The 10,998-nt window shown below is 60.3% G+C and overlaps 1 protein-coding gene across 2 annotated transcripts; it reads left to right on the top strand.

The window, feature by feature from the left end:
* Positions 1-988: 988 nt before the first annotated feature.
* On the top strand, positions 989-10,764 carry TPPP3 (tubulin polymerization promoting protein family member 3). 2 transcript variants are annotated; one of them, XM_044987276.1, is made up of 4 exons: positions 989-1,285; positions 5,553-5,751; positions 8,368-8,521; positions 9,622-10,764. In XM_044987276.1, the coding sequence occupies exons 2-4, from the start codon at positions 5,564-5,566 to the stop codon at positions 9,808-9,810; spliced, it is 531 nt and encodes a 176-aa protein (XP_044843211.1). In that variant the 5' UTR covers positions 989-1,285; positions 5,553-5,563; the 3' UTR covers positions 9,811-10,764. The 2 variants fall into 2 exon arrangements, with proteins under 2 accessions (XP_044843211.1, XP_044843212.1); XM_044987277.1 differs by having other exon boundaries at positions 1,151-1,285; positions 5,558-5,751.
* The last annotated feature ends 234 nt before the right edge of the window (positions 10,765-10,998 follow it).

Genomic DNA, 10,998 nt, shown 5'->3' with positions numbered 1-10,998 from the left:
CGCGCTGAGCCGTTTGCACTGGCAGTGCCATTGGGTTGTGATCAGTGCTCTGTAGAATGGCCCCAGCCGATGTGCTCCTCCATTTCCAGGTTTTGTCCATCTGCCGGGTGCGCCTGGAGGGGAGAGCTGTGCTGGGCTTGCTCCAGCTCGTGCATTAGCGCCAGTAATAAGGGCTCTGCGCAGGGAACATACTTAATAATCCCACTGTGCTGATGCCTGGATTAGACTCCACTAGACTCCCTCCCAGAGCTGCGCTGCCCTATACCGGGATGGCCCTTGCTGGGCAGAAGCCAGAGGCAACATGTGTGTGTGTGGGGTCATGTGCCCCCCCCGCCCCGATTTTTGCCAGGGTTTGCTGGCCCCACTCGGTCACATGGTGCCACCGGGTGCCCTCCCTCCACAGCAGCTGCTGAGGGTGGCAAGCTGGGAGCTGCAGCTGTGGGGAGAGGCAGCGGCAAACAGCTGGGAGCTGCAGGGAGGGGCCACTGAGGGTAAGGGGGGGCGTGACTCAAGCTGTTCGGGGGCAAACCTTTAAATTGTGCCCCCCCACCCCCGCTCTCTGCAGGCACCAGTTGTCTCTGGCAGAAGCCCCGAGCCCCACCAGCGCCGCAGGGCAGAAGCCCCGAGCCTCCCCCCTCAGCAGTCTGGTAGGCAGAGGGGCAGGGGGAGTGCTGCGAGCCGCCCTTTCACTGTAGGAGAGCTCACACGCTGCAGCCTGGCCACCCCGGCCCTATGGGGATAACCCTTCTGCCCGGGTACCAGCTGCGAGGGACGGGCCTGCAGGGCTGCTCCGACACCCCCTTCCAGGCAGAGGGGCAGCTGCACTTGGGTTCCGATCCAGCCAGGCTGCTAACGAAGGAGGAGCCTGTCCCTGACACCTGGCCCCTGCCTTCCCTCCCACCATCCCTCACCGGGAACAAGCAAAGCCAGAGTCCCGATCGATTCCTCCCTCCCAGCCCTGCAAGCCCGGCCCCTTCCCAGCAGCAGTGATTACACAAATGGACCACCGGGCTCTGCTCCAGCAGGCCTGATGGAGGCGTGAAAGGGCAGAGGACCCTTTCCTGCCCCAGGCGGGCGGGAGGGAGCGTAGCTCTTCGCCGTGACCTTGGTCACCCTCCTGCATTAGTTCCGCGCCCTGGCTGTTTGGCAGGCTGTCTCTATGGCTACCGGAATAAACAGCAGATAATAGCGCTGCAGCCTCCAAGCAGCACTGCAGTCTGGAGACCAGGAGGGAGCAGGGCTTCACCGGGTAGCCTGCCACAGCTCACCAGACGCACTTCAGGCGGTAAGTCAGCAAAGCAGCAGCCTGATGGGCTGCTTCTGCAGGAGGAGAAGGAGGGGGGGTGCGGGCTGGCTGGCAACACGGGGGGTCTTGCTCAGTGCACTGGCTGCCTGGATTGGCATCACTGAATGGTGGCTGATTCCCCCCATCTGGGGGCGCAGAGCAGGGAAGCGAGCTGGCCTGCATGCCCGGGGGACTATGCCTGTGGGGAAGCACTGGGCTGATGCGCAGGGATGGAGGGAGCAGGGTTAGAGCTCATCTGCAGCGGGCTGCGTGTGCCACTTCCAGGGACTCAGCTCAGAAGCCAGCTCACTTGGGTGAAAAGGAGGGACACGCCCTGCAGAGCAGGCTGGCTGGCTGCTCCCCCTGAACAGCTTTGCAGATGGGGGGCTGCCCCATCGGCACCTCCCGCAGCATCGGTGCTGCCTTCAGTGCATCACATGGCACAAACCATGCACCATGCGTGGGAGCAGAAAGAGGAAATGCCCACAACAGGCAAACTGCAGCACACCCCTCCCCTATGCATCGCCCCTGGCCACACCCGTACCCTGCATCCACCTGCACTTTCCCCTCAGCCCTTACACACGTCCCCCCCCCAACACTGCACTTGTGTGCACCCCTCCATGGACTCACCCCTGCACACACACGGACGCCCCGGCCCGCACGTGTGCCCTGTGCAAAGCGCAGCAATGATACTTCGCGCTTTTCATCCCTAGGGCCCAAAGCACTTTACAAAAGGAGGGACGTACCCAACCTCCCTTTCACAGCTGGGGAAACTGAGACCAGAGATGGGCCAGGATCACTCAGCAGGACAAAGGCAGAGCCAGGAACAGGACCCAAGTCTCCTATCCCAGTACTGCACCCAATCCGCTAGCAGGCTTCCCGCACACAGAGACCTGCTCCGGGGCACGGTGGCCTGTGCTGTTCTGGGGCCTGTCCCCCCTTACGCCTCTGTGAATTCACTGAGCGCTCCCTGGAGAGGGCGGGACCCTGCATGGTGCCTTTCTCTGGGCGTGGCACTGTGTCCCACGCTGCTCACTATTGTCACAGGGTGGCTGCAGTGCTCGGGAGACAGAAATAACTCGTAGGTTTGTGTCCTGCTGGCAGCTTCCTCCTCTTCCCTCCTTCCCCTCCATGCAATCCCTATGCCCCCTGCTAGCCTGCAGACCCACGCTGCCTATGCACTCACAGCCTGGAAAGGGGGACGGTCAGATTAGCTGTAGATGGTACTGACCCGAGTGCTGGCGTGACTGGCCTGGGCAGCAAGGACTTCGCCACCAACAGCGGATACAGCCTGGTAGCAGCAGGACTCACATTGCCCCCTGCCACCCCTCCGACCCCCCCCCTCCCACACTGTCCTGTCCCTGGGACAGGACTCCTTCTGGCAGGGATGTTGGCATGGGCGGTCTCTGGGGCCCTGTCGGTCCTGGCTAGCTCAGGGCTAATTGTGATAGTGAAAGAGAAGGCAGAGACGAAGGGGTGGCTTCGTGGTGTGTCAGGTGTGAAATATCAGGTCACGATCCCTGGTAAAACAGGGCCCAATCCTGGCCCGGAAGATCATCTCTTCCCAGGTGCTGTGTGTCGCTTCCAGGGGCTAGTCTGCTCAGCACAGACGGGAGTGCCCATGGTGCTCTGCAGAAGACAGGGGGGTTGGAATAGCTGCCCTGCAGCGTGCTGCAGGCTGGTGAGCTGGTCCCCGGCTTGCAGGAAGCTGCACTGCAGTGGGGCTGGGTGGGGAGAATGTGTCCATTAGCCAAACTGTGGCCATCAACTCAGTTCAGCAAGACCAAAGTTACCTGAGCCAAGGAGAGGGACACGTTTGATAGGCCGACTTCCTGGGAGAGAGAGAATCAGTGCCAAGAGCCTTCTCTGGGCCCAGCCACTGTGGGAACACAGCTCCCTTTGGCTGCAACATGCTGCTTTGCTGGCAGGTTACACACACACTGATTAATGGCCTGCAGCTGTTTCTGCTGCAGCAGGCCCGAGTGGATTCCCATTGGGAAGGCCAGACGCTCTGAACTCCTTCCCTGTGCACTGGCAAGAGTGGCCCCAGATCCACCAGGCGCCTGAAAATAGACAAGATGGGGAGTACCACAACTCCTGAGTGTGGCCACAAGGCCCTGCCCCGGATCTTGGGCATGGCTGCCAGCTCGTCAGTGTGTCTCTGGGTGCGTGTGTGCCCGTGCGTGTGTCTCTGTGAGGCTGTGAGTGTCTTTATGTGCCAGCCTAGGGTTTTTCCCCTGCAATTCCCCCATTGCCAGCCTCAGGGCAGCTGCCCCGATGGGGGCCTTGGTGCTGCCAGGGGGTGAGAAGACATGAGGCCACCTGGAGCCCTGGTTCGAGCAGCGTTGTAAGGGAACTGAGGCCTGTCTGGCTGGCTGGCTGCCGTGCAGTGTAGCTGTATCTTCCGGTCCCCAGCTATTTGAGAGACAAGATGTGTGATGTAACAGCTTTAATAGCTGGGACGCCGGCAGGACCTTTCCCAGACCTGAAGATGAGCTCGGTGTGGCTCCCAAGCTTGTTCTCTCAACAACAGAAGTTGGCCCAATACCAGCTATGACCTCACCCACCCAGTGGCTCTGGCTCGGTCTGGACTCAGTGCATATGCGAATAGTCCAGCCCCGCCATGCCTCCCACAGCAACAGCCCTCCCTAGCAACGGTCGCCAGGCAGCGCAAACTCTGGCCACGCCAGCAGACAGGCCCACACGCCTGTTTTTGTTTAATGTCAGACTGTAACTAGGGCCCGGGGCTAGGCAATCCCCTGAGCCCAGCCAAGGCCGGGTGACTCTGCCCTGGGGCTGGGTGTGTCCAGGGACCTGGAAGAGAGCAGGGTGGGTGGCGTGGAGCTGGGAGCTTGCTGGGTTAAGGCATTTCAGAACTGACCAGTGTCGCTGGCTTCCCAGCTGGCGACAGCTTAAAGGGTCCCGAGGTTCAGACGGTGCTGCCCCCCCGTCTGGAAACCAGGCCCCTGAACAGTGTCCCAGGCTGGGTCCCCAGAACCCCAAGTCCCTGGTGAAAGGCTTGGCCCTGGCGCTCAATGACAGACCTGCAGGCCCTGAAGTACCTTGCCCAGCTGTGGCCATTCTGATGTACTGTGGCCCCCCCAACCCCCGTTTCCCACAGGCACTTGCTCTGTTCCCACTCACCTGCACACCGCCTCTGTTCCCTGTGCAGTGCCAGCGGGATTCCCAGCACGGAGGGCATGCCATGGGCAGAGCTGAGCGGCCCTGCCAGAGGCAATCACCCTGGTGCCAGCACACTACCAGCGCCCAGCCCTGCCCAGTGCCTGCCCCTATGGAGGTAACGGGAGGGCATGAAGATGCTGACCTGTGCTTTGCTAATGCATAGAGCCAGCAGCATTTAGAACAGGGTGACCAGAGAGCAAGTGTGAAAAACTGGGATGGGGTGGGGGGTAGTAGGAGCCCATATTAAAAAAAGCCCCAAATATTGGGACTCTCCCTATAAAATCGGGACATCTGGTCACCCTAATTTAGCAGGTGGGAGAGGCCTGTGAGACTCAGAGTGGCCAGGGGGTTTGAGGTGGCTGGCCACAGGCTCTGTGAAAAGCGAAGGGGAGGGACTGATGTTAACCGCTAAGTGGCGGATGGCCGCTGTGGAGTGCCCGGCAGTTGTTCCTCCCCTGGTCATGGCACTGATGTGCTGGCTTCAGAGATGCTGATCAGGGAGAACACGTCTCTTTAGCGCAACCAGTTTAGTTGTGAAAAAGTCTCTTGGTGACGGCTTTCCATGGGGATTAATAGCCACAGGAGTCAGGCATGGACGCGACTGTGCCAAAGGGAGAGGATAACCTGATATTGACAAGACATGCTGATCAGCCAGGGCAGCGCGGTCTGATGAAGGAGGGGGAAAAGAAGCAGTGTAGCACTGTAACACAGTCTCAATACACTGGGCCACCACTCCCACTACAGCACTGCCAATGCCCCTCTGTCCTGACAGTGCCAGCTTTGGGGCCCATACACAGCTCCGTCAACGCTCCCCAGTCCCTCTGCTATTCTAGCCCTGGGACCCACACACACAGAGCTCTGCAAATCCCCTCGGGCCTGATCATCAGCTCCCGCTGCTATCCTAGTCCTCGGCTCCCCCTTCCACGTCTGCCAGTGTGGCTTAGTCGTGAAGGGGCCAGGCTTTTGTGGGAGGCTGCGGTATAAGGGGTGTTGCAGGGTGCAGGGGTGCACAGATGGTGCGCACAGTATCTGGTGGGATTGCTGGAGTCTGCGTAGTAACTGGATCCATTTCTCCTCTGACTAGCAAAGGTCAGCATGGCTGGAAGCACTGACGTGGCAGCGCTGGAAGAGAGCTTCCGGAAGTTTGCAATCTATGGAGACACCAAAGCTACAGGGCAAGAAATGACTGGGAAAAACTGGGCCAAACTGTGCAAGGAGTGTAAAGTAATGGACGGCAAAGGGGTCACTGGCACAGATGTGGACATCGTCTTCTCCAAAGTGAAGTAAGTGGTTCCCTTGCTTCCCTCCCTTCCTTACAGCCTGCTCTACATCAGCGGCTGGCTCCTGGAGCTTAGCAGGGCCGGCACCGCCAGGCCACTCAGCTCTGTGTGCTGCCTGCTGCGTCACCCATGGGCACACTCCCAGGTCATTCATTCCAGCCCCCTCCAGCCCTGTCAGACTTTGCGTGGAGCTTAGAGGAGCCTGGCATCCAGGACAGAGTTTTTGTCCACCAGATACCGGCCTCACATCTTACTCATGGATATTTGCAGCACATTGTTTCATGGCAGCTCAGCTTTCATATAGATACACACACGTGTCTAGCCTTCATTGTTGACTATGTGACCCGAGTGTAACGGTGCAGTGACACCTTCCTGAATCTCACAAACACCTGAAACATTGGCTCCAAGAGGGATAAACGGCCCCATTTAACCCAACGGGCTGTTAACCCCGTAACCTAAACTGGCCATTTCAATATACATGTGAATGATTGCATTGCTGATCATTTGAGCAGAACCAGTCAGCTCGCATGCTTATCCCACACACCCAAACTGCCCCTCGCACCTTCCCAAAAGTCCCAGCTTCGCCCTGACAACGTCTCTGGGGCAGTTACTCACTCCCCAGTAAGAAATCTGTGGCATCCCGACACCTGGAAGTTCGGGGCAACAATTTGAGACTATAAAGAAGGTGGGGGCTGCTGGGCTGTGGAATTATTCATCGGCACGTCGGATTCTGTAGGAACCTCGATTTGAATAGGTCTGAGGCTGCTGCAGAACACCCGGAATTCACCGTAAAGTCTGCCAAACCCACAGCCCATGTAGCGGAGTTTGGGAGGGGCTGTCCATGGAGTACGTGGGCCTTCGATACGGGTTACTATGTAAAGATGATGCCAGAGATGCCCTGGGCTCTATCCGCAAAGGGGAATTCGCACTGTGACAGCTCTGAGGTAGGCGTGCAGGGACGGGGAGAGTTAGGGCTTGTCTATGCTTAAAATGCTCCAGCAGCATGGCTGTGCCGCTGTACCTGCACTGCGGTAGAGCCTGAGCAGATGGGGATTCTCCCGTCGTATGCAATCCACCTCCTTGAGAGGCGGTAGCTAAAGTGACGGAAGAATTCTTCCATCGACATCTTGAGGTATCGCCTCTTGAGGAGGTGGATTACATACCAGGGGAGAATCCCTCCCATCTGCATAGATAGTGTCTACACTGAAGAATTCTTCTGTCAACCTAGTGCTGGCTCCAAAGAGACTAGGCTGGTTTAACCGTGCCACTCAGGGGTGTGGCTTTTTCACACCCCTGTGCCATGTAGTCATGCTGACTTAATTGTCTAGTGTAGACAAGGCCTTAGGTGCTTAAAGCTGGGATCCACAAAAGCCCATATGCTCAGCAGGGAGCTGCCTAAGCTAGACAGCGGGAAATGCTGAGGAGAGGGGTAGGAACTAAACCCCGGCTGCTTCGGGGCATTAGGACCGTAATTGTGGGCTGCTCAGGATTCACAGCCATGAACCTTCTCCTGAAGTTAGGCACCAAACCAGGTCACTCCGTCCTTTCTTGCAAAAAATCAAGCCAGTGCCCCTCCTATAAGCAGTAGTCCAGAGGCTGCAGCACTCCCCTAGGCTGTGGGACACTGGCTTCAAATTCCCTCTCTGCCTGTTATGGTGTGAAGACTTGAGCCCGGAGCTCCTGTGCCTCCCTGGGGCGTGCCCTAGCCACTGAGCTCCTGTTGACTCTTGTACCACTTTGTGTAACAGTCACTTGAGCAGGGCTTCAACTCGAGTTTCTGCCCCCCTAGCTGCAGGCCCCAACCCCCAGGCTACAGTGCTGTTCTCGTAGCCTCTGGCCCCCTGCAGACCCCCATGAAATCACACGTGATGAGTAAGCCCCTCTCCCCTACCCTCCCTCCATACTGTCCCGCCGTTCCCTGGGGACAGGATTCTGCCCATCTCATCACAAAGGAGTTTTTCAGTCTTATAAAGTATTTAACCCTAAATGTTACCAGGCTGCACTGCTGCTGGCTCTGTGGAGCAAGGGTTGGGGATGGGTAGATGGAACAGGGATGTTTGCCCCTGGTCATCTGCCTGGAAACAAGAGCTTGTCCAGTGACACGGCCCTCGCCAGCAAAGGGGTTAATGCCTGCCAGGGACCGGCTCCTGCAGGCACATCTTGGACTGCAGTGCCTCACAATAGCCCCTCCACATCCACATTGACCCAGTGCTGGATGAGGTCGCACTCTGCTGCTGGTGGCTGAGGACAAGGCCTTGACCCTAAGGATTGATGGTCAATGAACAAGAACTTCCTGTATCCGTTTGTGTGTCAGTTCTTGTGTCTCCTGCAGTCTCAGCCAGAGCTAAGATTCTTCTCTTCTGTTCTGTAGAACAGCGGCCAGGTTCTGCTCAGCTGTGGCTGCCTTTCTGGAGGAGGGATCCCTGTGTAACAGAAGCGGTTCACATGTCAACTATTTCATCAAACGCTCCTCTTTCCGCTCAAAGACCAGCTGTCTGGGTAGCAGGGCTGGTCACCTGGGTCTCCCTGCCACAGCTGGGAATATAAGTGCAGCCCCGGCAGCTGCCATGCTAGTGAAGTGTTTGCACTAGGTCACTCCCCAGCCCTTGTGTCTTGCAGAGGGAAGACAGCCAGAGTCATTGGTTACGAGGAATTCAAAAAGGCCCTAGAGGAGCTGGCCCCAAAGAGGTTTAAGGGCAAGAGCAAGGAGGAAGCGTACGAATCCATCTGCCAGCTGGTGGCAGGGAAGGAACCGACCAACGTAGGCGTCACTGTGAGTGATTGCTCTTCTCGGACACGTGGAGCAGGAGGGTGGGGTGGGGAGCCTGGCAAAGCTGGTGGGGGGTCTGTCTGCCAGTGGGAGCCCCCCAAATGTCACATAGCAAAGCAGTGTGTCCTGGAAGAGGCAGGGATCTGGGAGGGCTGTGACAACTTAAGGGCGAGAATACAGGGCCGGGCCCTGAGCAGTGGGGACAGCATGGGGTCTGGAGAGTGCATGGGGAATGGAGGTGTCTGGAGCAATGAGGGACAGGGTAGGGGGCGTGGGCCAGTGTCATGGGCTGTGGGGGACTGACAGGGCAGGGCCTGGGATGGACTGGGGGGACAAAGCAGCCTGGGAGGGGCACGTGGGGGATGGAGGGGTCTGGGAAGGGCATGTGGGGATGGAGCGGTGTGGGACGAGCACGTGGGGGACAGAGGGGCCTGGGAAGGGCACGTGGGGGACGGAGGGGCCTGGGAAGGGCACGCGGGGGACGGAGGGGCATGGGAAGGGCACGTGGGGATGGAGTGGTGTGGGACGAGCACGTGGGGGACGGAGGGGCCTGGGAAGGGCACGGGGGGGACGGAGGGGCCTGGGAAGGACACGGGGGGGAATGGAGGGGCCTGGGAAGGGCACGCGGGGGAATGGAGGGGCCTGGGAAGGGCACGCGGGGGAGGGAGGGGCCTGGGAAGGGCACGCGGGGGAATGGAGGGGCCTGGGAAGGGCACGCGGGGGACGGAGGGGCCTGGGAAGGGCACGCGGGGACTGGAGGGGCCTGGGAAGGACACGCGGGGGACGGTGGGGCCTGGGAAGGGCACGCGGGGGACGGAGGGGCCTGGGAAGGGCACGCGGGGGACGGAGGGGCCTGGGAAGGGCACGCGGGGGAACGGAGGGGCCTGGGAAGGGCACGCGGGGGAACGGAGGGGCCTGGGAAGGGCACGCGGGGGAACGGAGGGGCCTGGGAAGGGCACGCGGGGGACGGAGGGGCCTGGGAAGGGCACGCGGGGGACGGAGGGGCCTGGGAAGGGCACGTGGGGGACGGAGGGGCCTGGGAAGGGCTATAATTGCTCCTCTGTGTTTGACTGCCCTGCCCTGCCCCGTTTTCTTGCTGACAGAAAGCCGCGACCGGCGGGGCGGTGGACAGGCTGACGGACACCACCAAGTACACGGGCTCGCACAAGGAGCGCTTCGATGAGAGTGGCAAGGGCAAAGGGAAGAGCGGGCGGGAGAACATTGTAGACACCAGCGGCTACGTGGGGGCCTACAAGAATGCCGGCACCTACGACGCAAAAGTGAAGAAATAGGGAGAACTGGAAGTGCCACCGACCCTCCCAGGCCCAGGCACCCCACAGCCTCTAGGCCTTCAATCACATCAGCCTTGGGAACTGGCCTGAATGGCACAGGCCTCCTGAGACCGTGCTGGGCCCAGCTCCTAGCCACGGAGCCATGGCTGATAGGCCTCCTGTCACCAAGGGCTGATGTGATTAGAAACGGACCTGGCCTTGCACTTTGCTCCCAACGTTACATCAACTCCAGATGTGTTGTGAGCCGTGTCCCTCCTGCTAGCGCTAACGAAACCTTCTCCCCGTGCGCCCCGGGGCACCACGCCCCTCCTGCTAGCGCTAACGAAACCTTCTCCCCGTGCGCCCCGGGGCACCACGCCCCTCCTGCTAGCGCTAACGAAACCTTCTCCCCGTGCGCCCCCGGGGCACCACATCCCTCCTGCTAGCGCTAACGAGACCTTCTCCTCATGCGCCCCCAGGCACCACGTCCCTCCTGCTAGCGCTAACGAAACCTTCTCCCCTGTGCGCCCCTGGGGCACCACGTCCCTCCTGCTAGTGCTAACGAGACCTTCTCCCCGTGCGCCCCCGGGGCACCACGCCCCTCCTGCTAGCGCTAACGAAACCTTCTCCCCGTGCGCCCCCGGGGCACCACGCCCCTCCTGCTAGCGCTAACGAAACCTTCTCCCCGTGCGCCCCCAGGGCACCACGCCCCTCCTGCTAGTGCTAACGAGACATTCTCCTCGTGCGCCCCCAGGGCACCACGCCCCTCCTGCTAGTGCTAACGAGACATTCTCCTCGTGCGCCCCCAGGGCACCACGCCCCTCCTGCTAGTGCTAACGAGACATTCTCCTCGTGCGCCCCCAGGGCACCACGCCCCTCCTGCTAGCACTAACGAAACCTTCTCCCCGTGCGCCCCCGGGGCACCACGCCCCTCCTGCTAGTGCTAACAAGACCTTCTCCCCGTGCGCCCCCGGGGCACCATGCCCCTCCTGCTAGTGCTAACAAGACCTTCTCCCCGTGCGCCCCCAGGCACCACGCCCCTCCTGCTAGCGCTAACGAAACCTTCTCCCCGTGCACCCCCCGGGCACCACGCCCCTCCTGCTAGCGCTAACGAGACCTTCTCCCCGTGCGCCCCCGGGCACCACGCCCCTCCTGCTAGCGCTAACGAGACCTTCTCCTCGTGCGCCCCCAGGGCACCACGCCCCTCCT

This window comes from Mauremys mutica, chromosome 14, assembly GCF_020497125.1.
Source record: "Mauremys mutica isolate MM-2020 ecotype Southern chromosome 14, ASM2049712v1, whole genome shotgun sequence".
Lineage (NCBI taxonomy): Eukaryota > Metazoa > Chordata > Testudines > Geoemydidae > Mauremys > Mauremys mutica.
This window is presented reverse-complemented; position numbering and strand designations above follow the sequence as displayed.

Bases quoted from the DNA above. Each gene is read 5' to 3' on its own strand.
- TPPP3 (XM_044987276.1), top strand. From the start codon at position 5,564: ATGGCTGGAAGCACTGACGTGGCAGCGCTGGAAGAGAGCTTCCGGAAG. The intron at 5,752-8,367 runs GTAAGTGGTTCC...TGTGTCTTGCAG, and splicing joins ATCGTCTTCTCCAAAGTGAA to AGGGAAGACAGCCAGAGTCA. The intron at 8,522-9,621 runs GTGAGTGATTGC...TCTTGCTGACAG, and splicing joins CGACCAACGTAGGCGTCACT to AAAGCCGCGACCGGCGGGGC.